General features: G+C 35.4%; 2 protein-coding genes across 16 annotated transcripts; one reads left to right on the forward strand and one right to left on the reverse strand.

The window, feature by feature from the left end:
• The first annotated feature begins 1,738 nt into the window (after positions 1 to 1,738).
• Positions 1,739 to 21,832, forward strand: axo (axotactin). 15 transcript variants are annotated; one of them, XR_004235141.2, is made up of 31 exons: positions 1,739 to 2,471; positions 4,844 to 5,181; positions 5,864 to 6,254; positions 7,006 to 7,337; positions 7,710 to 7,867; positions 8,385 to 8,488; positions 8,658 to 9,010; positions 9,360 to 9,528; positions 9,611 to 9,726; positions 9,799 to 9,905; positions 9,984 to 10,329; positions 10,541 to 10,818; positions 11,035 to 11,275; positions 11,569 to 11,799; positions 11,888 to 12,295; positions 12,540 to 12,743; positions 12,983 to 13,382; positions 13,650 to 13,897; positions 13,972 to 14,247; positions 14,470 to 14,669; positions 14,749 to 15,046; positions 15,383 to 15,533; positions 15,619 to 15,784; positions 16,310 to 16,466; positions 16,653 to 16,831; positions 17,414 to 17,843; positions 18,275 to 18,354; positions 18,825 to 18,998; positions 19,660 to 19,763; positions 20,507 to 20,561; positions 20,919 to 21,012. XR_004235141.2 is itself a non-coding variant. In XM_031978330.2 (31 exons), the coding sequence occupies exons 5-31, from the start codon at positions 7,019 to 7,021 to the stop codon at positions 21,053 to 21,055; spliced, it is 5,985 nt and encodes a 1,994-aa protein (XP_031834190.1). In that variant the 5' UTR covers positions 1,739 to 1,957; positions 2,093 to 2,471; positions 4,844 to 5,181; positions 5,864 to 6,254; positions 7,006 to 7,018; the 3' UTR covers positions 21,056 to 21,832. The 15 variants fall into 15 exon arrangements, 14 of the variants coding, with proteins under 14 accessions (XP_031834190.1, XP_031834191.1, XP_031834195.1 ...); XM_031978330.2 differs by lacking the exon at positions 19,660 to 19,763 and having other exon boundaries at positions 1,739 to 1,957; positions 2,093 to 2,471; positions 20,919 to 21,832; XM_031978331.2 differs by lacking the exon at positions 19,660 to 19,763 and having other exon boundaries at positions 1,739 to 1,957; positions 2,125 to 2,471; positions 20,919 to 21,832.
• Positions 21,833 to 21,961: 129 nt separating this feature from the next.
• Positions 21,962 to 22,979, reverse strand: LOC116427689 (uncharacterized). The gene is made up of 3 exons (XM_031978344.2): positions 22,725 to 22,979; positions 22,435 to 22,576; positions 21,962 to 22,362 (listed from the first exon to the last, which is right to left on the reverse strand). The coding sequence occupies exons 1-3, from the start codon at positions 22,882 to 22,884 to the stop codon at positions 22,041 to 22,043; spliced, it is 624 nt and encodes a 207-aa protein (XP_031834204.2). The 5' UTR covers positions 22,885 to 22,979; the 3' UTR covers positions 21,962 to 22,040.
• Between the last annotated feature and the right edge of the window lie 2,476 nt (positions 22,980 to 25,455).

A 25,455-nucleotide genomic window follows, 5' to 3' on the forward strand; every position in this document is an offset into this window, starting at 1 on the left:
AAACCATTGAATTTTTTCAATGTTATTTTTTGTAACCTTAGATTATTTGTTTACTTATTTCCTTAATTACTGAAAAGAATCAATGACCCTTTCAGCATGGACGAAACACGACCTTCTTATTCTCGATAATGCATCAGATGCGTGTAGTACCAATTTGTTCAATATGTCGTTATCAGATTTATTTATTACACTTTTGGTGACTCACACTGTGATGTATCTAAGATCCTCCAGTTCGAGGTTCTAGGAACTTTTGTAGTTATTACTTAATATAGAAAAATATTCGTTAATATAGAAATATATTCGTTTCTTTAATGCAAGAAAATAAATTAATCTGTATAGCAATAATAAAAATGGAATAAACAGTATTAACGAAGGAACGTATTGCTAACATTTTATTATTCTAATAAATTACTCTATTAAAGTACTTTACATTCGTTCTTGAACAGTTTATTGAGTAATACGATCAAATGGAATTGCATAATGCATCCTACTAATAACGAGCAACGATCATCAAGCGTAATTTGTTGACACGTTCAAGTAAAAAATGGCACGCCGTTGTTAATGGTTCCCCGCGGATTATTGATTGTTAAATTCGCCGATGTAACATGTTTAGCGAACATTTAAAAATTATTCATGATAATTGCACGATAATTGCCGCTAAACTGCTTGACCTACATGACGTTTGCATTTTACTTAGCGCCGATACGAAAATTTCGTGTTTGGATCGATGGGTCAAAATTGTTTAACAAGTAGACCGACAAAAATAAACGATGTTCAATGAGCGCTTCATGTCGCGTGTATCACGTTCAATTTTAGTAACATTTCTTCGAAAAGAAACGTGATTTTACTGCTATATTAATTGTTTCTGTAAATAGATGCTGTATTCACAAAGATGAACAAATCAATGCACTTAAAGTAGGAAGAATGCAGGAACTGGAAGATTTACATCTATGGAAGACCAGAATTTTAAGTTTTTGTAATGAATAGAAAATCAGAAGAACTTTGAAATAAGTTTATAGTTCTATAGTTCTATAGTTCTATAGTTCTATAGTTCTGTAGTTTTGTAGTTCTATAGTTCTATAGGTCTATAGTTCTATAGTTCTATAATTCTATACTTTTACAGTACTATAATTCTACAATTCCAAAGTACTATAATTCTGTAGTTCTATAATTTCACAATTTTGCAGCTCTATAATTCTGTAGTTCTATAATTTCACAATTTTACAGCTCTATAATGTTTTAAATCTATAATTATCGCATTCTCAAAAACACTATAATCTTCACAATTTTCCAGACTACTAACTAAAGCACAAAAAATAATCCCCAGATTACTAAATTTACAAAAAAAATTCATTTTATCTATCTTTTTATACAGACTATAGCATTTCGTACCCTCAAACGCGTGAAACCGGAATCTCAGTTATGCGAGCACGGAACCGCGTGCAATTTCCGAGCGATGTGACACCGTGCCACTGTTTTTTTTCCTCTAATTCGCTCAGTTTTCGAGGAGTCCACGTGAAACGAGTCGAATTAAAATGAATGGACACCGCGGGTAATCGGCGATCAACGAAAATTGTTGGTGTCCAATTGACCGTAGTTTCGCGAAGGAACTCGCGAGTTAACCGGACACTTCCGAGACACCTTTTACAGAACTAGACCTCGTGATAGTACCCTCAATTGATACGCGGTTGGCTGCGTGGGTGGAGGAAAAGCCCTGTGTGCCAGTGGCGGCGGCCCGTCGAATCAGTTAATGTGTCAGTCGTAAGCGCGATTCCGTCGCGGCGCGCGTCTCGAGTGATACGGTGACTCTGGATCACCATCCTCAAGCCTTCTACTTTTTATTTCAATAACTTTAACAATCTTCCCTGCTGCGAGAAGCATTTTTTAAGGACTGAAAATCCTTCAATCGCAACGATCACAAGAAGCGATAAGATTGTACAGTATTTTATTTTCAATTGTGCGTTTATACATTTTCATTTACTTTAGGATGACAATAGAGTCTTTTGAATAATTCCATAGTTTCCTTAAAACTCTGTTGTTTGTGCGTGTTATTTGTGAATTTAATATTTAGACTTTTGTATTCTGTTTTGAGTTGCGTGACGAATTAGGTTTATGTATTGCTAGGACCAAGGAGGCGTGTTTGTTTAATTGTTTGTTAGTGACTCGAATGACATTGAATCGTGTAATTTTTGTATTTGTGTTTGAACTTTTTTATGGATTTCTTTAGTGACACTCTGATGCTTGTATTAAGTGAAGTTGGGGTGACATAAATATTCTTTTTATTCTAATTGTGGAATCAATGAATGTGTTGGCAATATAAAATAGAAAAGATTTGACTTTGAAAGACAAACAGGTTTTTGTATAGCCAGATACTTTAATTACTTTTGTTTTTAATCACAAGTGTTGTGATTCTGTTCGGGCAACAAGTGTTCCTGATTTCCGGTGACAATTTGTGAGTGCGTTCGGAAAGTGTAAGTAATTTGGTATAATTAATTAGATTGTTTGAAAGATTGATGCAATGTTTACAATGTAACATTATAAGCATAAATCGCAAATAATTTAAATATAGCATTAGCTATGTATACTTTACAGGACAGTGTGACGTTTTGTATACGTTTTAGTATTACATGCAAAAGTTAATGAAATTACGATAACAATGTTGATAGAAAAATATTTAGAAATTAAGTGTTCCTTAAAATTAGTTTTTGAAAGAAGAATTAACAATTTTTATGAATGGAAACTGAGTACATACCATGCAACAGGTACTTAAAGAAGAATTGTAATGGTGCAAGGTTTAAGCACAGCAGTCGATATGAATATTCATACTATTTTGCGAGTGTTTTCCCTAAAAGCTTCTTTAAAAAATTACAGGAAAGGTTGTTTTCCAAGCGTAACACAATCTTTATTATTTTCATCTCGTTAATATTAAAAAAAGTGAATATAGGGAACCTTTTTAACGCATGACGCACTCGGAACCGAGTGATTCCGTGCACGGCGATTATTAATCGCACCAATTAGGAACTCGCCCTTAAAGAATCAACTCCGTTAATAGAATAAACCGGTCATTAAGGCTAGAAAAAAATCACCTGTTAAAAGCGTGATTTTTTTATGAGACTAAAAATCATCAATTTCCTCTATTAAACAATTTGATAGACAAATAAGAAATCATTGTGCAAAAAGGCTAACATCATTAACGTGTACATAACACCTTCTAACAATTTAATTATTATTTCTCTAATTTTTATTTTTATTTATTTAATTATAAACTCTAATTATTATTTCAAATAATGATCTTCAGAATCTGAATTATATTCAAACTCCAAAATAATTTAATTTTACATCAATTCACTTTTCTATTTAATACAGTTTAATTAACCTATAAAATATTTTCTTACAGTTTAATTAACTTATAAAACATTTTCTTAACAAAATGTGATGCATCGTAGATTATAGACTGTGCACTTTAATTTATAATCGGTGTTTCTTCTCGATGACTTTCATTCATTAATGTACGCGTCATTCAATGAAATCGTATGCAACGTTTCCAGTGAAACCCTAAACCGAATAAACAACAGATTTCTCGAATGATTCAGCGGTTAATTCTTCCCTTCTATTAACATGCAACATCCAACGTTCAGTTTCTAGGAGACGAACTTCCTTTATGGAGATTGAATCGTCTCCTTTCAAAGGATAAGATCGATGTAGGCGCCCTACGTGACTTCCGGTCGCGCGGCAGTCTTTCGTCTTATTGTCAGATGAAACCCTCTTCGAAAGAAAGACTATGAGTAACGGATTACTTTTCATTGGAGGCATCAAGATTCAAATGCTGTCCTTGGCTTCTGTAGCCGATGTTATCCCTTCGTGACCCGGATAAATTAATCTTTTCCTTGCCGTTAACAATATGGCGCCCTTTTGTGTTCGTCGAGAATTCTGTGGACTGTCTCCTTCAGTATTTATGACAATCCATTAGAATATATAACGTAGAAAACGTTCTAAATGAAACGTGCACTATAAATTATTAATATTTTATTTAATATTGGTAATATTTTAATTTATAAATTTAAAAAGAATTCTATAGTAATTCGACGTTTTAGGTATGCATACGTTCTGTTCATTACGAAGGTAATATGTGAGTTTATTATTTAGAGTAATAGGCATGTTATTGTTTTATCATATTGTTCCATTGTTGTGAATAAATTAAAGCTACTGTTTCTCGAACGTAAATGAGCATATTGTTCGATTCCTTATTGGATAAATGGGCAGAAGATACTTTGTTGTTCACGTTCCTCTTTAAACCCCAGTTCCTACAATGACTCAGTCATCAGGTTTGCTCGATATATCGATTTTCCGAGGACAACAGAAGGAGTGCCCACGAAGTGTGTTCCGCCCTGCTGCTCCAAATTAAGAAGCGCGTGTGTTGCCACCTGGATAAAAAACATCGCGTTCGTTTACCCTCCATTTTCAATATAAACATTCTAATTCTATTAAAATTCAGTTAATTAATATAAAAACTTCACTTCACTTCCATTAAAATTAGAACTCGATTGTTACTGTTAAACGATTTCTTAAAGTTTCATTCTTCCTTCAAATTCATAATATGCTGATTATGTCATACACTTTAGTTTCCTTATTTTATTTTCAGTATCTTGAATCATCAATATTAATTATCATAAATATCACTCTTCTTAATTTTAATTTACAATATACAGGTATACAAACGCATATGTCACTAAAAAACGTATGTATCCTTCAACAAATTAGCTATTGCTTACTTAAAAATCAGCATTGTTTCATAGAAATAATGAAGCAGTATTTTCTTTAATCATATTATTTTGTTTTTCAGGGTCAGCTCCCCTCATGAAACGAAGCAGCAACAGTTAAAGCTAAATCAAAAGGAAATGGGTGAAAGTAAGAATTAAGGGGGTTGTGCGAGAAAGCGTTGGTGGTGGCGGGATCGCAATGATAGCCAATAAACCGTGATGAGTAAGAGAGAGCAGCAGTCGGAGTGGTATTAATAAATTAGTGTCTAGTTGCTATAAGCAGCGGCAGCAGGAGCATCAACAAGAGGAGGCGACACACAACAGATAGAAGAGGAAAACGCATGGGAAGAGACCGGAGGTGGAGATGATGGGGGCGATGATGGATAGTGATGACTATTCGATGACCTTGAATTTCAAGAAAGTATGACAGTCTAAACATTTTATCAACCACAAACTTTACCTCTTCAAATCGTACATATTAAACAATTTTCTGTCTCGAGTATATTAGTCAGTTAACAACACACAACGTGATTCGACTTATATCATCCTCAAAATGGAAAACTTTATACAGAATGTTTCGACATTAACGCAAGAAACAAGTTAGCTACAAATTATAACCAAAATGTCAAAAACCCTAATAGTAGAGTTTAATCGCTTTAAACCACTCTATACATAGGACCATTCAAAAGTTACTGACTTACTTTACCCAAGTGTAATTCAATTTCACGTATACTGTAGCTTAAAAATATTCAACCTCACACAGCACACTTGCAAAACTAAAATCAAACAAAGAACATACCCACAATTCGTTTACTATATTTTCATTAATTCCATTTATTATAGAATTCTACAAATCAAACGCACACACACCAAAAAATACAAATTCCTTCCTCCATCGGATCATTGCCAAATCTCTCCACCACCCTAACAAAGTACCCTATAAACTTGACCACCACGAAACCACCGATTTCCCGAAAACAATAGCCAGCGTCCTAAACTCAATTGACCCCACTTGATCAGAAACCAATGGTCCGACCTCTACCCATCCATCCATCGTAACGGTGCAAACGATCGGACCCCGATTCATCGTGTCTCATTCCCAGTGATCCGAATGATCTCGAGCCGGTCACGAGGATGACGAAGGTGGCGGCTTGAAAGGGGTTTCGCTGTCGAGGCACGGAGGAGGGAAGGTGGAGGCAAGTAAGAGAGGAGACGGTGGACCGCGGCGCGGCGGGTTAGGGCCGCGCAACGGGCGTTATCCGATCGTCGCCGTCGTCGTCGACGTCGTCGTCTTCGTCGGTGTGGCGTACGGCCGTGTGCCCAGCCGCAGCGCGCTCTCTTCGTGTGCGCGTGTGTGGTGGACGCGCGCGAGCACGCCAGTGCGAAAGAAGACAATTGACTCGCAGCCGCCGCCGTGCTTGGCCGGGGGCCTTCTGACGTCACATCCTGTCCTCTCGGCTAGTCGCGATCTCGTTTGGACCACGGCACACCAAGGTACGCAGATTCGTGCGTCCTCAATGTTTGGACGCAGATAACTGTTCGACCGTTACCAAGCTGGATCGCGCCGACCCGCTTCGGCGTTTCCCATTTTTTTTTCTTCCTCCTTCGCGCGGTTTTCCGACGGGGCACCGCGATGGGAGGGACGCGGCGCGAGGACACCCGTGGAAAACCAAAGGATCATTTCCGCGATTCAAAGGAAACGGTAGCCGATTCGGGGATTTAACCATGGGAAAGGGTTCTGTGGTTGCAACTGGTGACAAGAGTGAGTTTTGGGATGCTTGGTGTCATGATTGAACTGTTCTCGTGAAAGTGGAGAGGTTACGGGTTTTTCTGGAGGTTTGAAGAAGTTTGATTGAAGTTTCTTGATTTTTGGGAGTTTGTGATGGTTCGTTGTGAGCATTCGTTGGTATTTTTAATGATGGACGTTGTGGATAAGGATGTTTGAGGGAATTTGTTGTGGTTTGAGGTAGCTGGAAGTGAATTGTGTTGTTTAGTTATGGGATTATGGGATGGTGGTATGGGAATTAGTGTAGTAGAGTGTGGAATTAGCTTTGGTGATGTTTGAGGATGTTTGAGAAATTAATTAGCAAATATATTTTAGATGTTCGAATAAGGATAATGAAGAGTCAGTGATTATAATGTGCTACTACTTGTGACTTGCGTTTTACTGCAATGTCATATTTTTTCTTGTGTGTAAGCAACTTCCAAGATATATAGAGAAAAAAGATGATTATTCCGTTTACAGCAAAACGACAGCAATGGCGGGCCACGTCGCACGGATCATCGGTATCTTCGTTTGGGCAAATGTTTTCACGGTAATCCTAACGAATCCGACGGACTCGTCGGAGATAGACCTGTCCGACGAAATGGATGGGTTCACGACGACCAAGAGAACGTTACCGGACAGGTGTTTAGTAAAAACCGAGCCGGGCCCCTGCAAACAGTACGTCCACAAGTGGTCGTTCAACAAGACTGAAGGAAAATGTAGGATGTTCCCTTACGGCGGCTGCTTGGGAAACGAGAACCGTTTCAATTCCGAAGCCGAGTGCCTTCATCATTGTGTGGGTGGCCCCGAACGTAAGCAATTCACTTTAATTTTGAATAACCGTTGGTCGAGTAACTTATCGTTCATAATCGAATGCACGTGATATACAAATGGAATAGTTTCAGCTGCCTCGGTGAACCCGTTCGTTTATTTATTTCGACAAATGAATAATTAATTGACGTTTAAATTGAATTTATGTTCATAATAGTTTGGAAAAGAGTAAAAATGTTAAGTAATTAATTAAATAAATTAAGTAATTTTGTCTATTTATATAATAAACTTAATCTGTTTTGGCACAGTGAATGTAAATGGCATGTTGATTCTTTTTTTCTTGGTATTAGCGTAATGTATCAGGTTTTTATAAAAATATAGAGAGCATGAAATGGTAATTCTAATTGTTTCAGATACGCTACCGCCATATTTGGTCACAAAGGGTAGCGTCTTTGTGACGAGCACTGCGACTACGAGTACAGTACCTTCTACCACCGCCATTACTCCGCGACCAACGTTCGTGCCACCCGCACCTACGAGACCACCTGTACCGAAGTACAAAAGGGGAAAGGTAATCTCAGTTAATTTACATGTCAAAGAAAATTTTCACAGTCCCACAAGTTCAAAGGGAACGACCAGCTTGTGAGATTAGATCACTAATCAGTTAGATTATTAGTCAGTTAACCAGTTACCACTTGGTGAAAGTAATTTAATAACAAATGTAGAATTATTAAATTAACTGAAAATAAATTATTAACAAATTTTGAATTCTTTACATTCCTGCAATAATATACAATATATGTTTTCAAAAGGAGACATAAAAGTTGTTTTAATAGTTATTTGACTGAAGTTCAAAAGCATAAAATTTAGCATACATTTAGACAAACTTTTACCTTAAATGAGTAAAAACAGATCCTTAATATATTCAAACATGAAGAACATTTCAAATGCTCCGACAGCCATTTCGTTCTTCAACTCCAAACGCGCGAAATATGGTTGTAAAATTGAATGAAACCTGTAAATTCACATTCAGATGTTCAGACAATAATTCCTTTTGTATTAAAAGAATCTTGAAATGTATTTTATAGGAATTAACTTTTATGGAATCAGGATACGAGAAGACCTTTATGTTTGCACAAAGTAATACATTTATTCAACTCGACGGGCCCGGTATTAAACCATTCCAATTACGGTAAGAGCATTCAACAAATTTCTAATGTTCAACTCTAACATACATTCCTTTCTTTAGATAAATCTGAATAAAAACTAACTATAAAATATTTTTGAATGAACAATGCTAAAACACCTAATTATTTGTTCGTTCAATATTCGCAATTTTATTTTTTAATTTTAATTTTCAGACTGTGTCGCGAAATATCGTTCAAATTCCGCACAAAACTGCCCCACGGTCTTCTAGTGTATCACAGCGTGAAGGATCGACCGGATAGTTTGGACCCGTATGCCTTGTACGTGATCGTGGAGAAGGGTCAGTTGAAAGTTGTCCACGTGTTCGGTAAGAGATCCACCAGCCTGACCGTCGGCGAAGGGTTGAACAGAGACGAATGGCACAGCGTTCTTGTGAGAATAGACGTGCACGGGGCGAAACTGATCGCCAGAGTGGACGACAAACAAGAGGAGACGACCCTCGAAGTTCTGGAGCACGTGGTCAATTATGGAGTGTCCGAGGAACTGGCGTCTGTCGTCCTTATTGGAGGTAGAAAATAGATCTTTCTCTCTATGTCATTGTATAAATGTTGTTACTAAAAAATTGAATTTTAGTATTAATAAATATAGCATGAAAGTAATTGATTTACTATATTTAATTACTAATATATAAAACAATATAACTTTAATAAGTAATAGTATTGAGAAACACTATTATTTACGTTTATCATTAGTAATTAATAACAGCCGAAGATAAAGAGGAATTGTTTTCCTTTGAAAAGATTCTTTATTTTTCTTTTCATTGATTATCGTACTGAAATTAATTTCAGTCCTTCTCTTAAGATAAAATATTTTGTATAGAGGGTGGTTTTTCCTATGAATTGTTTATATTCCATCAGGATTGAGTTCCGAAGAGCGATTACACGGCGTGAAGTACATAATAGAATCGTTCGTTGGCTGCATAATGGACATGGTTCTCAGTTCCGGCAAATCGGCTAGCGATTTATTGCCGATTCAGCCTTTGATAGCTACGAAACACGAGAACGTGCAAGAGGGTTGCATAGATATGTGAGATGTTCAATGGAATTAATTCTCTACAAGATTTCTTTATTTTCGAATTTTAAAAATGTAATTATCTGGTTGATTTCAGGTGTAGAACACGAGAGAACCTTTGTTTCATCTCCAGTCAATGCGTAAATCACTATAACAGTTTATCCTGCGATTGCTTTGGGACGAAGTACGAGGGAGAACGTTGCGACGTGTACAGTATGTAACTTTATGATTGTCAGAAGAAATATATACCGTTAAAAAATGTAATATATTATTATTTATCTTCAGCGGCGACGATTTTAACGTTGAGAGGCTCTTCTTATGTCTCTTTCCGCGTTTACGACTGGAAAGACAGAGTGCATTCGTCTGTCAACAGAATAAGCCTCGCGTTCAAGGTATTACAATTAATTAATATTAAAAAATATCATGTTATTCGGAATTCAACCAAGTAAATATATTTTCGTTCTGCTTAGACAAAATGGGACGATTCAGCATTGTTCTACGCATCCGGAGAAATCGATGGGACTCCTCACTACGTGGCAGCTTCCATTGTGAACGGATCGGTGCATGTCGAATTAGATTTCGGTCATAATTCGAAGATTGCCACAGTGCTTGGTGATTACATCACTGCGAACCACTGGAACAATCTGACGATATTCCACAATGGTTCTCTGGTGTTCGTTAGTTTGGACGATGAGATAAAAGTGCTCGAGGTCCCTGGAGAAAATTATAATATGATCATCGATCCTGAAATCTACATCGGTGGTGGGCCTGAGTTGCATAAGAAGAAGGGGTTACTTTCACACAACAATTTTGCGGGTATATTGTATTCTTTCAACGATGTTGACAAATAAAATTATAAATATACTTAATATAATAGTAAAAAAAATACAATTTGGATTTATTTCAGTATTTTACTGTTTATTTATAAGTAGCCTGTAGAAGTTTATAAAATTTATAGTTGAATTTTCAGTTCCCTATTGTGAGAAACGTTTGATATGTTAAAAGTAATCTTTTTAATGATTTTTAGGTTCGCTGAAATACGTGTTCTTCAATGACAAATCGATAATTTACGAATTAAAACGATCGAATCCCATGGTGCACTATATCGGCGTCCTAGAACCAGAATACTACGAAGCTGATGTCGATGTAATCCCGATAACGTATCCGTTCGCCGACAGCCATATTTGGTGGCCCATAGCGAGAACCGATTCTCTGAAATTGAATTTCGATTTCAAGAGCTCGAAACCCGTTGCAGTAGTTGCTTCGGGGAATGTAAAAAGTAATCACGACCTTGGGTACTGGGAGGTAAAGATAAAAATTGAATAGAAAACGTAGCTAACAAGAAATATTCAGTTTCATTTGATTTTTTTAACAAAAATACATTAAAAGTAATAACTGAGAAAATCATAGAATAAATTATTGTAATTTAATTCAAGTAGAAAAAATATACAAATTTATTGAAACGAGCGAATTGATATATTTTTCATGAGTGAATTATTTGGTCGCATTCTATGTCCACAGCTTCGTCTAGTCAACGATGAAATTCGTTTTCAATTGATCCCAGTGGTTAACGAGAGTGTTACGGTCACAGCCGCCGTGAAGTTTCCCCCGTATAACACATCTTGGCATGCGGTTGAACTGAACTACACCAGAGGAGAACTCAGTATTTTGGTCGACTATAAGAACAACCAAAGCAAAATGTTCGCGATGACTTTTGAACTAGGTGACAAAGTTATCATCGGGAGCGGAAAGGGCAATGCAGGTACCTAATGAAATCGCCGCGTTTACATTCAAACTGTCTCATCAATCTGTTCATTAAAATATAAACGTAAAACATAAATCAACAACAAAAGAGATTCTTCACTTGTCATTAGTAAACGATACACTATAATATCTATCACACAATACCATTTGTATCTGCTACTTAGTTTTCATGCCGTCTTCAAAATGATAATAAAAAGTCTCACTCTTTACTCTGACAAAATAAATTAAAGGTTTCTGAATGTTTATAAAATAAAAAATTGGACGTTCAAGAACATTTATATTCTGAATCAGGTTTAGTTGGCTGCATGAGAGAAATACGAGTGAACGACGAAAGAATCGAGCCTAGATACGTAGTGAACACCGAGAGAGTGATCGGTGAAGTAGCTTTGGACAATTGTCAGTTCGTAGATCCTTGCACGAGACCGAACACCTGCGAGCATGGTGGCAAATGTTCTGTGAAAGAGGACAGGATCACCTGTGACTGTACGGACACAGGTTACATCGGAAAAAATTGTCATTTTGGTAAGCGACAATTTCAAATGAGATTCGAAGTTTAATAAGTATCTTTAGAATCTAGATCCGATCTAAATTCAGGTTTCATTGATTTCAGCTCAGTACAGAAAAACGTGCGAAGAACTGGCTCTACTGGGTTACACGCAGGATGACGTCTACAAAATTGACATAGATGGAAATGGCAGATTCCCGCCAGCTTTAGTGAAATGCGAGTTTCAATCCATCGAAGATTCAACGAAAACTATAGTCGAACATAATCTACCTTCGCAAGTTGACGTCAGGTCCATTGACGAGTCGGATTTCTCTTTTAACATCAAATACAGACAGTTCACTGCAGAGATGCTGCAGGAATTGATCTCTCATTCTCTATACTGCAGTCAATACGTCAAGTACGACTGCTATAAAGCACCTCTAGAGTTACACAGTGCCACGTGGTTTTTGAGCTCGAAAGGAACCACTGTGGACTACATTGGGAACGTGAATAGAGGATCCTGTCCTTGCGGAAGTGAGTACAGTTTTAAGTGAAAAGAATTTATTGAAAACTATGCCAGCTAGTCATTTCTTGGCACTATTTATTAGAACTATTATCAGTTGTTTTTAAGGATTGAATGTTGAAATTTGTTAAATTTATATTTAGAAAATGCAAAAATTCTTATTTGCTATTATTGAGAAATAATCTTTTCAACGTATTAATATATTAATATAAATGAATTTATGAACGTTAAAATTTGCATAATTGATTGATTCAGTGAATAGAACCTGCGGCGAACCGAATCTAAGTTGCAACTGCGACGTTTTCGCTGGGAATGTTGGAAAGTGGCTGTCCGACGAAGGTTACTATGAAACTCCGGACTCTCTAGGCATCACGGGGATGGTTTTCCTTCAGCAAAGAGATCTTGAAGAGGCTGCTCGAGGTCGAATTACCTTGGGTCCATTAGAATGCGTTGAAACGAGTACGTAACTGATCCCGAAGAAAGATCGTTCTAGAATTCTTGAAATTAAATTAATATCTGAGATTTCCTAACAAAAATTGCATACTGCACGCAATTTCTAATGAGTCGTTAATCCAGCAAAAAATAACTTTTTATCGGTATCTTTTTAATTAAAATAGCAGCTACAAGTGTTTAGTACAAATTCTAAGCTACATCAAATTTATCCAGAAATGAATATACTTGGTGTTTTCCATTTAAAGATACGCAGAAGTACGTGGTCACTTTCACAACCTCGCAGTCCTACATCGAAGTGCCAGGCTGGCGGAAGGGAGATATAGCCTTCAGCTTCCGGACAACCGGAGAAAAAGCAATTTTACTGTACCAACCACCAATCAGAAGCAACTATCCGTCCTTCATGGTGGCTCTAACTTCCGAATACCGCTTGACCTTCAATTTCACCTTGAACACTGGGACCATTAGAGAGTTAGAGGTAAAAAGTAGACGAAAATTAAACAATGGCGAATGGCAAAAGATTTGGATCGATTACAACGACTACCATGTCAGATTCATGATCAACACTGACTTTCAAATGGTCGATCTTTTACCTGAAGAAGAGTTCGGTCCCTTTGAGGGTTCTATGTTCATCGGTGGCGCCACAGCGTGAGTACATTTAATTATTTATTTAACAATCAATTAATTATTCTGATTCTACAGTTATATTATAGAAAATATGAAAGTATGGAACATATTTCAAATTATAGAACACGAGAAAAAAAGTGTACTACCTTATCTTTTCGTATAAACTAGAATTGAGCTGGTACTAACGTGGTTTCTACAAATATAATTTATTACAACATTTATTTTACAACTTTCTCTTTATCAATATAATAATTTAATATATTTTCTGTGATCACAATCTATCTGCAGTGAGCACTTAAGAACTTCTTCGGTTCGCCAAGGCCTAATCGGTTGTTTCCGTGGCCTCGTCGTAAACGGGGAGATACTGGACATTCACAGCTACATGTCTGTCCACCTGTCAGAGATTATAAAGGACTGTAAGCCCTCCTGCCAACCGAACAAGTGTCAGAACGGCGCTAGATGCGTGGAACTCTGGAGCAACTTCGAATGTGTCTGCGAGAATCGATGGGCTCACCTGGGCACCTATTGCGAGAGGAGTAATTTACATCGATTAAACTAATTATTACAACCTTCTTATTTCGAGAATAATTGTTTCTTTCTTGATAATTAGATATAAATGAAAAAGCTCTCACCTTCACGTCTCAAGGAGCTTTCCTGAAGAAGAACTTCTTCGGTACAGACGAGGAGAACGAAGAGTCGTTGTTACTCAAGAGTATATTGTTACAGAATGTACTAATTAATTTGAGGACTTACGACACTCACTCGTTGATCCTATACGCTAACGATCACTTGAACAACTTCGCTCATTTGTATATATCCAATGAGTCGATTGTGTATTTGTTCAACGCCGGCAACGAGATCAAGAATATTACTGTGGAGTATCCAGGTGATAAATTGTGGATTGCTTTCTGGTGATAATTAGTGATTCATTATCATCATTATCATTTAGTCACAAGTATAATATATAATAATTCAAACATCCACTCGTACTTCTTCCATTAGTGAAACAAAGATCACATTAAAATGTTTAATAGAAGGAAAGCTTTCTTAAATACAATTTTTATTTAACCACGAAAATTCTATAAAGAACAATATTTCATATGTCCAGGCGTGAACACAGGGATCTCAGTGCAGATCGCCATAATCCGTAACGAAAAGTCGACAACACTGCACGTGAATGAGCACAATGCAACACTGAATGCAACTCCTGTGTTCATAGATACCTATTCGAATAAACCCTGGGTAAACCCAGAGAAAGAAGTACTAGCACCACAGAGGCCACCAGCTCCTCCTACCAATTACTTCCAGGTGAGAACATACACTGCCAAGTCGAACGATCAACAATGGCCGAATCGAATGACCAGCAATGATCAGCAATCTTACATAGGTGAATCTAGGAGGCTTCGACTCGGACGACCTACTGAGAGTCGGCAAAGAGGGGATGTTGATAAAAGGATACGTGGGCTGTCTCCGTGGGCTGATGATCGGGGAGTATCTGGTCAATCTGCCTAATCTTGCTAACGAGGCTAATCATGAAGGCAGCAAAGGTGTGCTGCCAGACTGCCAAATGAAATGTGATGCAGTGCCCTGCAAGAACTTGGGTATCTGCACGGAGGACTTTGGTAGACAGGAGTCCTCCTGCAACTGCGAATTGACTTCTTATTTCGGGGAGCATTGTGCTGATGGTAATACATTTTTGGATGATCCAATGCAATCGGTAGATTGTGGACTTTTTGTAATTAAATGTAACACGTAAAGAAGATTTAATTGATTTGCTATTGTCTTATAGTAAAGTGATTCCTAGTGAAGAAAGCTTAAAACATTTCAATTTATTGAAAGTGAGATATAGGATATTGCAATTTATATGAAGATCTATAGTTTCATGGTACTATAACGTATACCAATAATTAGATTTTAGACAGACTGTAGATCTGAATAGATACAGAATCTTATGGACCAATTTGATAGAAAGGTACCATATAATGGAATGGTTATTTGAAATGTTATATAATGTTTGTTAGAAAAGGGAGCAGACTTCAGCGGCGAGAGTGTTCTTCAACGCGAATTCGACCTCGTTGGACCAGTGAGTCAAGTGAAGGTTCAACTAGCATTCTCAACGAATGAACTTCGCAAACGTACCACAGCGTTGCTGCTTCTGCAGACTGAGAACAAGTAAGCTCTCAACAATCCGAGCGTCCCTATTTATACAGTTTCTCTTTGAGCGTCTTGGATGTCCTTCGAAAACTTTTCCTTTCAGAAGAAGCTACTACTTGCTGGTCGCCCTAACGTCAGAAGGTCAGCTCATATTCGAAGAGGACAGGGAGGGTTCTGCTTATGGAGTACGTCTCAACGACAGGAATTTCTTGAACAGCGCTCGACACAGTGTCTACTATGTTCGTGACAACAATACTGCCACACTTTTGGTACGATGATTACCTTTAATAAAATTGAATTTATATATTCTTGTTAATTCAGCTCTTGATGATCTACTGGCCCATATCATTAATTGATTAACACTAGAAACTACCAGGTGGGTCAAAATGACTTATTTCTGATTTCTTCTTTTACAATTACTAAAAAGGTACAAATGCTTATACGAAAAATTCATAACGAAACTAATTCAGTAATAGCAAAACTGAAATGCAACTCAATTGAAGTCTTAATAAACGCATGCTTGTGGTTTTTATGAAGAAATTCGTGAAAGTCAGTTTAAGTGATTGGTAGTTCTAGCGGTAAACATTAAAATTATTAATTAAAAATGCAATACCTGAATAAAAATGAAGGAACAAGTTACTGTTGCTACTAGATAAAATGCAATAAATTTAGATTTTAACAATATTCGATAGATAAGAGGACATCATTTCTCATATCTTTGAAACTTTATCCTTAAAAGGGAGAACTAAATAAAAAGTCGATATATTAATATTGAATTTTCAATTTAAATGCAGATCGACCGTGAGCCAGTGCAACTGCTGCCGATCCCCGTGCTGAACCTAAGCGAAGGCGAAGATGAGAGTCCCGGGATGACAGAGATTCAGCTGGGTGGGTTGAACACAACTGATTCCCGCTTCAGCGCTTACAAAGGATACACCGGCTGTTTGAGCAGTGAGTGACACGATTATATAAGAAATCAAAATTGTATCGGATAGTCCAGTTGCTCGCGTTACGATCATCTCCGAACGGTACCCACGGTTGCCGCTGTTTCTAACGGAATACTGTCTTTCTTATGTTAGACAAAACGATCGTCAGCCACTATGCGAATTCGAAATGACGGATACCCTCTTCTTGTAGACGTCGTGGTATCGATCAACGGAGGCCCTGGCATGAAGCCACTCGAGGAATATATGCTCTTTACGAAACAGGGAAGTGAAACGGTCAGGGCGACGATACCAGCTGGCGTCAGGAGCGCACAGTGCGCGGTCTTTCACGCCCAGCCACGTGGCCTCGACCCGCCTAGAAACGATAGTGTGGTAAAACAAAAAATATTTATATTTAATCGTTCATACGTAGTATTCTTTTACTATCTTGGTTCGCGATATTACCAAAATTCCCTTACCTTCAATTAACACGTTGAATATCGCACGATTTCATAGAGCAAAGTACACAAAATGGAAAAAATATAATATTAAATCATTTGCTTGAATTGCATTATTATTATTGCACGTTGATATAGCTGAATGGCACCGCATTAGGTAGCATTATTTATAACATAGAAATGTTTTCAAATAATCATCGTTTATGATTGCCCATGGCATTCAACGTGTTAAATTAACCGTCAGAAAATTAGCAAATCTTTTTTAGAAATTTATGTTATTCTTAAATTCTTAAGAAAAATTATTTTTATGAGAAAATATCAGTCTCCTAAATTTTTATTCCGACGAAAAAGTAATTCTAGTGAACACGATCGCAAGAATATCAAAACGTCTTTAACGCCATATTTCAGACACATTTCCGAAATTCCATTTGAATCGAATTTTTATAAATGAACATTCATTTGCTCCGAGTGATGGTAACTTACTGATAATGATTGAATCCCTGTTTTTCTGTCGAAGGATCGTGACAAAGCGTGGGTGGAGGACCCACCGGAAAGGATACTGTACAAGTCCCAGTATTCGGATGCGACGCAGGAGGAGCAAGGTGCTGGTACTTACATCTTTATCCTGCTTTGTTCCGTGTTCGTCACTGCGGTGGTCGGTTGCATTTACGAGGTGTGGCGTAGCGCGAGGAAAGACCGGCGCCGTAGACGGGCGTCCGTCGTTTCGGCCACGTCGACGGTGCCGGCTTCCAGCTCGCAGCGATGGCAATCACCGCAGTACACGGAATCGATGACGGCCGGCGTGAAAACGGTAGGCTTCAAGAATGTGAACGAGGACGAGAAGAGACCGAACGGCACCCACGTGAAGCCGCCGAGCAAAGAGTACAAACCGTTGCCCAACGCGGAGTCTAAAGACTTAATTAACGATAAAAGGGTTCATATAAAAGGTACGTTTCACGATTATCGGAGATTAAGTGAATATTTTTATATTGGTTTCCGTGTAAGTGTAAATATTCATAGGATTATTGACACTAGATTTGGTCAGTCGATTTTGATGGATATCGAATTTTTTAAATAATCTTTTGCGAAAAATGATTTTGATCGAAGTAGTTATGAATAGATATTCTAATTCTCTGTTTTATAAGGTTTATTGTATATGAATGAACTCCTTTCTTCTGGGAACAATACAATGAAGAGTACGGTTAACGTAAATCTTAGTGTTAAGGGATATTTTTTAGATATTTGTGTGATAGATTTTGATTAGACATTTTGTGGATAGTTGAATAATTATCTAAAGTGACACTGGTTTGAAATTTAGATGGGGGTAGTATGTGGATTGAAAATGATTTTTGAGATGTATGTTGTTTTTATTTCGCAGCAGATGAAGAATCAGAGAAGAAGGAGCTCCTAGGGGTAAATACAGGCAACATCACTAAACCTCCGAAACCGAATCCATTCGTAAAGATTTTTCTTTTTTTTATAAAAATTACATATTAAGTTCCAAGCAGCTTTCAAAGAAGACTGGAATCACATTGTAACACTATTATTATGGCAAACGTTTCATTTTCAATTGATTACACCTTTTAATCTATACAGTTCACAATCTCATAATTGAATTCAATAATAATTGTGTCCACTTTGCAGGCTTGCTTCGAAAAGCTTCAAGACAAATTCTTAAATAATTCAATTTTTGTCGATGTTAGCAGTCGAAGATATTTAATAAAATTTGTTACATACGTTACTTTAAATTTAAGTTTAATTTAATTAAGAAGAAACAGTACAGTTCAATTATAATTTACACAACAAACATTACTTTTTGTCTCAAATATTTTTCAGTAGATATTTGTAATGCAAAAAAATGAATATTGCAATAGTATTAAAGAGAGTATGCAATTTGTGTTCGAATATATTAAATTCTTCCTTTGTAGTCGATGGAAGATCTACAAGAGGAACCGGAACTAGAAGAACGCGAGGAAGAGGAAGCTGGAGACTATGGGGACGAAGATGAAGAAGTGGAGGACTCTAAACAACTGAACCAAAAGGAGGAGGAACCAGATCAGTCGAAAGCGGACAGTATAGACGACATTGATTTTGTGAAATCGGTAAGGGAAATATCGAGAAATTATTTCTTGAATAGATAGATCATTATCATCGATATCTGAAAATATTCTGGACCCGAATTTCGTCTAAAATATTAATATCATATTAAATTACATAAATACAAGTTAAGACTTACAAAGTACTTTGAAGTAAAGATTTCAAATAATATAAATGAAATTGAATTCTAATATTAAAAGGAAACTATATACCGTAGTTAAAAAACCAATATGGCGGAACTCGAGCCCAGAAATACAAAACAAATCACCATTCAAACGAAACTTCGTGTTCAAGGACTGACTTTATTTTACTCATAAAATAAATGTGTTCAAGACTGATGTGCAACATCAATATTATTCATTCCTCTCATTGCCATACACACGTATAAACATGCACACATGCACACACATTTTATCCATCGTCGGTTTTCTATGTGTATATCCTTATATTTTTTTCGAATAAAAGTATGCAATATCGATAATGTTACATACGACGAATAAAAACATCCTCGATGAAAACAATTCCGAAACCTGTGAATGAAAAGTTCCTGCGAATGAAAAATTCATCTACTTATCATTGATACGAGAACAATAAATCGAACTAGGATCGTGAAAGTATTCGGTAGCACGAGAATCGAATAAAACAAGAAATATATGGTACTTTCAGCCAAATAATTCGTCTAGGATAAGTATTGAGGAGAGCGTTGAGTCATTAGACGCCAAACCCGAAATCACGATCAATGACGCGAATGCGGAGAACCAAGTTTAGAGGTACCATTCTTATGGCTGGATCAAATTTAATCAACCTAAGGCTAGCTAACAATCTGCTTAAGACTAAGTTTCCATTTTCAACTGAGAATTCTATTTTTCAGTTCGATTTTTTAGAAATTTTGTTTAAATATATATGTATAATAATAAACTGAAAATATAATATTGAAACGAAGAGAATGATTAACTCAATGGCCTTAAGCTGAAAATTAATTTTAATCCGGCTACAATTACAAAGCTTGTTCCATTGATTACGTCCTCTATGCACTCCCCTTTCCTTTTAAAATGAATTACTCGTTATTGCACGCTGTAATGAAGAAATACGCTTTACGAAAATTATTTATTTTCATGAGAATTGGTTTTTAAATACACTTTGCGTATGTTATATGTATGAAACATAAACGAAGAACTTCAATAGGCAATAAATTTTCATATTAACAAATTCTGAGCATTCTACACAGGATATATTTTTTTAAAACATGTTACGACAGTTTGATTGATTTATAATTAGTGATGACTTGACATTGGAACGCTGAATAAATCAATCGAATTCTAAGGAATATGTCGATCAATATTGCATGGGATAGAAAAAAAATGCATGCTGCATTAGAAGAATTTTGTTTCAAGGCAATTAACTAATCATCGTTACGGCATTGTTCTCTGCTCATTCTTCGGCTTTCATTCATTCAAATAGCAGTAGAAACGTTCTCTGATTTATTTAAAACCGAATTCTTCACCTTATTTAGGCGAACACACGCAACGATATCGAACAACGATCGACAATCGAAAATGTGTCTTCAGGTCAGTAATTGCTTCGTTTTTGTGTATAAAATTATTCAATAAACAAATAAAATCTGTTCTTTTATCAAAAAATAAGCATGTTCATTTAGAAGTATAGACGATCAATTCATTTTCTACTGTAAATTCCATTAAAAAATTTCAATACTCTAATGAGGAAATTAATTTGTAATAAATATCCTATTGAAAATCATACTTTTATAGTTTAGTCTATGAAATTTTAATGGACGATTCGTGTATTGTGGATGTATTTTGAACTAGAATTAAATGGAAGTTTATACTTTAGTTGGGTTGTTGGAATCATTATATCAGAAAGTTTAGGGTATTCATCTTCAATACTCAGAATCTCTGACTTTATAGATTCTGCGAAGCCTTTGTTTCTCAAACTGCATCCTATCTATCTGTCGGGCGATATGAGAACATTCGGGAGTCCATTAACTTATTTGGCTACCACAAAATATCAACCAGGAAATCGAACTTCTATAGAACTGGACTGATCCCTTCGTCGAGAAATTGATGATAAACTTTGTTCGACAATTTCCACGACCGATTCAAAATACAAAGAGGAAAGAAGATCGACAGCCGTGCTTCCTTGTTATAATTTTCAATGTGTTACTTACAATGCAAAATTATCATTTGTGAAGAAAATAATGGTACAATATTGTATAAAATAATCGAATTGACCTGTGTTACCATACCTTATATATTTACAGTCGTTCAGGGAAGTATTTGGTGAAATCAATAATATAAAAGTAGATAGTGAAAAATAGTTTGGGTAAAAAAAATTGTGATGAAATAAAATTAAATCGTTCTGGAAAGTGTATTGTGATTTTCGGACCAATTTATCTAAAGTTACAGAAATACTTTTATGAAGAACTGTATCTTGCTATAGAATATCTGTTTGTAGTATAATATTAACAGTATTGAAAATTTACAAGTAATTATCGTTTATTCGATGTAAGTGGTTTAAATAATTTTTTCGTCGAAATATCATCGATGACGGTGCTCGCAAATGGGATATTGAATAACGATGTAGATGTAATACGTGAGGGCGTATATCTAGGCGAAATATTTGTTTGAGCATATGTGAAACGATGTTCCGTAACTTATTCTAGGAATAAATCATACATACATTTTAAACACGAATGTAGATTAAAATCAATGATATAACAACATCCGTCGCAATTACGAACTCTGTATCAAAATATTAATAAAAGAGTTATTTGTTCATATTCAATTAAAAAATAAAAGGATAGAAATAAAATTGTTTCTGATACTAATAATGTTAAATTATTTTGAAATCCCTATAGTTACCCTGAAAAGTGCACAGTGTAAATAGATGAGACGAAAATAACTGTAAAACATATGTAATACCAAAGACAGAAATGTAATATGTACAAACATTAAGTTTTTTTTGTAAAAATATTTATTTCTATTCGCTTCGTACGGCAATTTTCAAAATATTAAAAATCTAAAGCAATATTAGATTTGTTCAACCAAGGTACCATTTTTTAATCTTTTATATTTAAACTCTGGTTCTTTTCGTTTACTTGTCCAAGCTTTTGTATCTGTTTTCGATAATATCCTCTCAGGATCTACTGCAACTTCTTTACATTTCAATAGAATTGCTTTTTCATCTATAGTTGTTTTGATTTTTCTTCTTTTAGGTAGTATTTCAGGCTCATCTTCTGCTATTAAAAATTCTACTGAAGAATTGAGTAGTTTTATACCAGACTTACTGTCTGTATCTTGTTGCTCGGTTACAAGACAATTTCCCTTTTTCTTGTTCTTTATCTTAATAGATCTGAAGAATTTTACAGATTCAGAAACTAACATAAAACATTCCTATGAAACGAATTATTTTCAAATTATATACTTCTCTATTATTTCATCTAGTTTCCCTGCAACATATTTCTGAAATGATGGGGTTACTCCAAAGTTTTCAAACTTATCGTTCTGCACGAAGTAGGGCCTTTGCGATTTCGATTTCGTTAAATCCTCTGAACACGTAGAATTATCTAAAAAAAGACAACAAAATGCCTAATTTCGTTGTCATAAAACTTTATACAACACGAATAAGTAAGATCAAGAAACATTGATGACCAAAATAAATTGTAACGAGGTTAAGGTTAGAAAAATAAAGAGAAGTGAGGTTATGTTACTTACGATATGTGCTCGTTTCTTGAGAAATTGTTGAATGATTGTTTTCAGTATTGGAAAAATAAGTATCTTTCAAAAATTCATGATCTGTCGCTTCTTTTAACACGTTTTTCAATACTTCGTCCTCGGAACTTGTCGCATCGTCGACATCTTTATTGTTTACCATCGTTGCTCGAAGAACGTAGGCACGAGTTAGTAATCGATAGTCGAAATATCGAACTTTAATTCAAATTTAAATCAAAAATACGGTACTGTGAAATCGGCTGGATAATTTGAATAATAACATTTGTCATGATTTCTAGTATAAAGGGTTATATAGTGTATCGAAATATAAAAACAAGCATCGAAAATTAATTTAAATCTGATTAACTCATTGCCGAAATTTGTTTATTAGGTAATAGTTATAAATTTTGTACAGAATGTGTGTACTTGAAATGTGTGTAAAGATGTTTGTATATTGTACAATTATTTATTAGCAACAATACCCTTTGATACTAATTAAAAATATAAGTCTTGATTGTGTTTCATAAAAAATTACATTAGAGGGGTAGATATGAGATGATTGAGTTATTACGGAATTAAGCTATATATAAATAAATAAATTAATAACTATTGTTTTCAATACTAATTTCAAGTCAACAAAATGTAATTAACATCTGCTTAGTCTTTTTCAATTCTAAATCAAGGATTTTACGATTGTCTCGATTAAAATTAACAAACTTTTAAGCGAACCGTTAAAAATCATCAGATATTTGAGTAACTGTTAGAAACTAATTATGTTAAGTAAAAATAAATCCAATCAAAATTTATACGCAACTGTCTTATGAAAAGAATCGTAATAAAGAAATAATAAGAATATATTTCTCAACAGTACTATAGAGAATTTGCATCAAACAAATATGGATTCATATATACATACAAATCATCATAAGAGTATTAGCAACCTTGACCTTATCGCTGCTAATGGAGGGAGGTGCAAAATTATCCACCATTCTGATATTAAATAAATGCTACATAAAAATTTCTGTAGTTCCAAAGGACAACACGTGGTAAATTTTTATTTATCGCAAAGAATCGAGTAATTCTTCTTATTGGACAGGCTAAACTTTTACAAACTAAATATCAATAAAAAATGAACTTCCATTACTCTCCTGGCATTCAAAAATGAAAATAATAGCTTTTCTCTGAACTTACACGTCAGTCAATAAATATTCCTTACTTTTGAAAAGTTTCGGATATCTTTTAATCTGAAAGAAGCTACATGTCCTTAATCAAAAAATTAAGAAACCCTATTAACAGTAGATGTCTTTGGCGCCTCCCCTTTAGCAGAGGACGTGAAAGATTAACCAGGGTAAAATTCTCAATTGCATCGAATACAGCGTCAACAGGTTTTCATTTATAAATTCATTTTGATTGAATGCCGTTAATTGCATTACAATAAACGATATGATTTGAACAGCACGCGTACATACACATATGTACAAAAGACTAGCCGCGCGAAAAGGGGAGGGCGAACGCAACGGAAAAAAAAAGATTATGAAGAAGAACGAAGAACGAAAAAGAAGAAGAAGAACAATGAACACGGATTAATCTGTTTCCTGTTTTTCTTTTCTCTTCGGAAGTTGTGTCTTAAACATAAACAATGATTATATTTTAAATTATTATAATTATTATTCTCTCTGCGTGAGAAGGAGAAACACTTCGACTAAATCGCGTTAAATGTGTCCGACGACAGATTAACAAGAATTACAGGCGCAAAATTATTCTCGTTTGTGTGCTGCGCGTGTGTGTTTCCGTGTGTGCCTATGCGTGTGTATGTGTTTCTTTTTCTCTACCCTTTTCTCGTTTTCAGCGTTTTTGTCAAATCGTTTCTGACCTATTCGATGCTGGCTCGAAAGGAACAATCGTAGAGACATATGGTTTAGAAACTAAATGGACGGGCGAAGTCGAGTATTGCCAACGATGTTGTATATACACGATAATGATCGTTTATCTCTCGTCCCCTAACAATTAAATCTCTTAATCTAAATACATTTAATAATATTTTCTCACTTTGCATCGTCATCTCTTTACTTGTTTTTTTTTTATTTTGTCACTTTTATTTTAGTGCACTTTTGAGAAGTTTCATGTACACTGTTGTTTGTATTTTATCGTTATTATTATTAATAATATTATTCTTCGTTATTAATATTATTTATATTATCATTATTATTATTCTCTTTTACTTTGGTATCTTTTAATTAATCGTTATAACCACTTGCTGCTTGCGTTCCTTCGAACGATGCGTTACATGTATAAAACATACAGGGAGGAAACGTTCGCGAGTACATTTTATACAGATGAACGGGTCCTCGTTATTTTTATTTTTTTCTGTTAAACGTAAGGTATACGTGTATGTATATCGTTTTCTCTTCTCTTTCTCTCTCTGCTACTAATGTACCGTTGATGTGTGCATTGGTTTTATTTATTTATTTACTTTGGCTCACTTTGTCAATCTCTTATATTTTCACCTGTTCTGTTTTATATAAGGACATTTCACGTATTCATTTTACGCACATATATACACACATATATTGCATGTATGTATGTATGTATATGTACATATATATTTCACCTTCCGTCTCGCCACAATGTACAGTAAATGTGTCGTTCTCATTATTCCTCTCTCTTTTTTTCGCTAAGGCATTTGTTATGGCAAGTATATTTTAAAAGTGCTGATGTCTACACGCGCGTGAAT

The sequence above is a fragment of the Nomia melanderi genome, chromosome 1 (genome assembly GCF_051020985.1).
Source record: "Nomia melanderi isolate GNS246 chromosome 1, iyNomMela1, whole genome shotgun sequence".
Taxonomy (NCBI): domain Eukaryota; kingdom Metazoa; phylum Arthropoda; class Insecta; order Hymenoptera; family Halictidae; genus Nomia; species Nomia melanderi.

What these genes read in the sequence shown, in the direction of transcription:
- axo (XM_031978330.2), top strand. Translation starts at nt 7,019, where the DNA reads ATGGCGGGCCACGTCGCACGGATCATCGGTATCTTCGTTTGGGCAAAT. An exon ending in GGGCACCTATTGCGAGAGGA is followed by an intron (nt 13,898 to 13,971) that starts GTAATTTACATC and finishes CTTGATAATTAG; the next exon opens with ATATAAATGAAAAAGCTCTC. An exon ending in CGCCTAGAAACGATAGTGTG is followed by an intron (nt 16,832 to 17,413) that starts GTAAAACAAAAA and finishes TTTCTGTCGAAG; the next exon opens with GATCGTGACAAAGCGTGGGT.
- LOC116427689 (XM_031978344.2), bottom strand. Translation starts at nt 22,884, where the DNA reads ATGGTAAACAATAAAGATGTCGACGATGCGACAAGTTCCGAGGACGAA. An exon ending in TCAAGAAACGAGCACATATC is followed by an intron (nt 22,577 to 22,724) that starts GTAAGTAACATA and finishes GTCTTTTTTTAG; the next exon opens with ATAATTCTACGTGTTCAGAG. An exon ending in CTAGATGAAATAATAGAGAA is followed by an intron (nt 22,363 to 22,434) that starts GTATATAATTTG and finishes AAAATTCTTCAG; the next exon opens with ATCTATTAAGATAAAGAACA.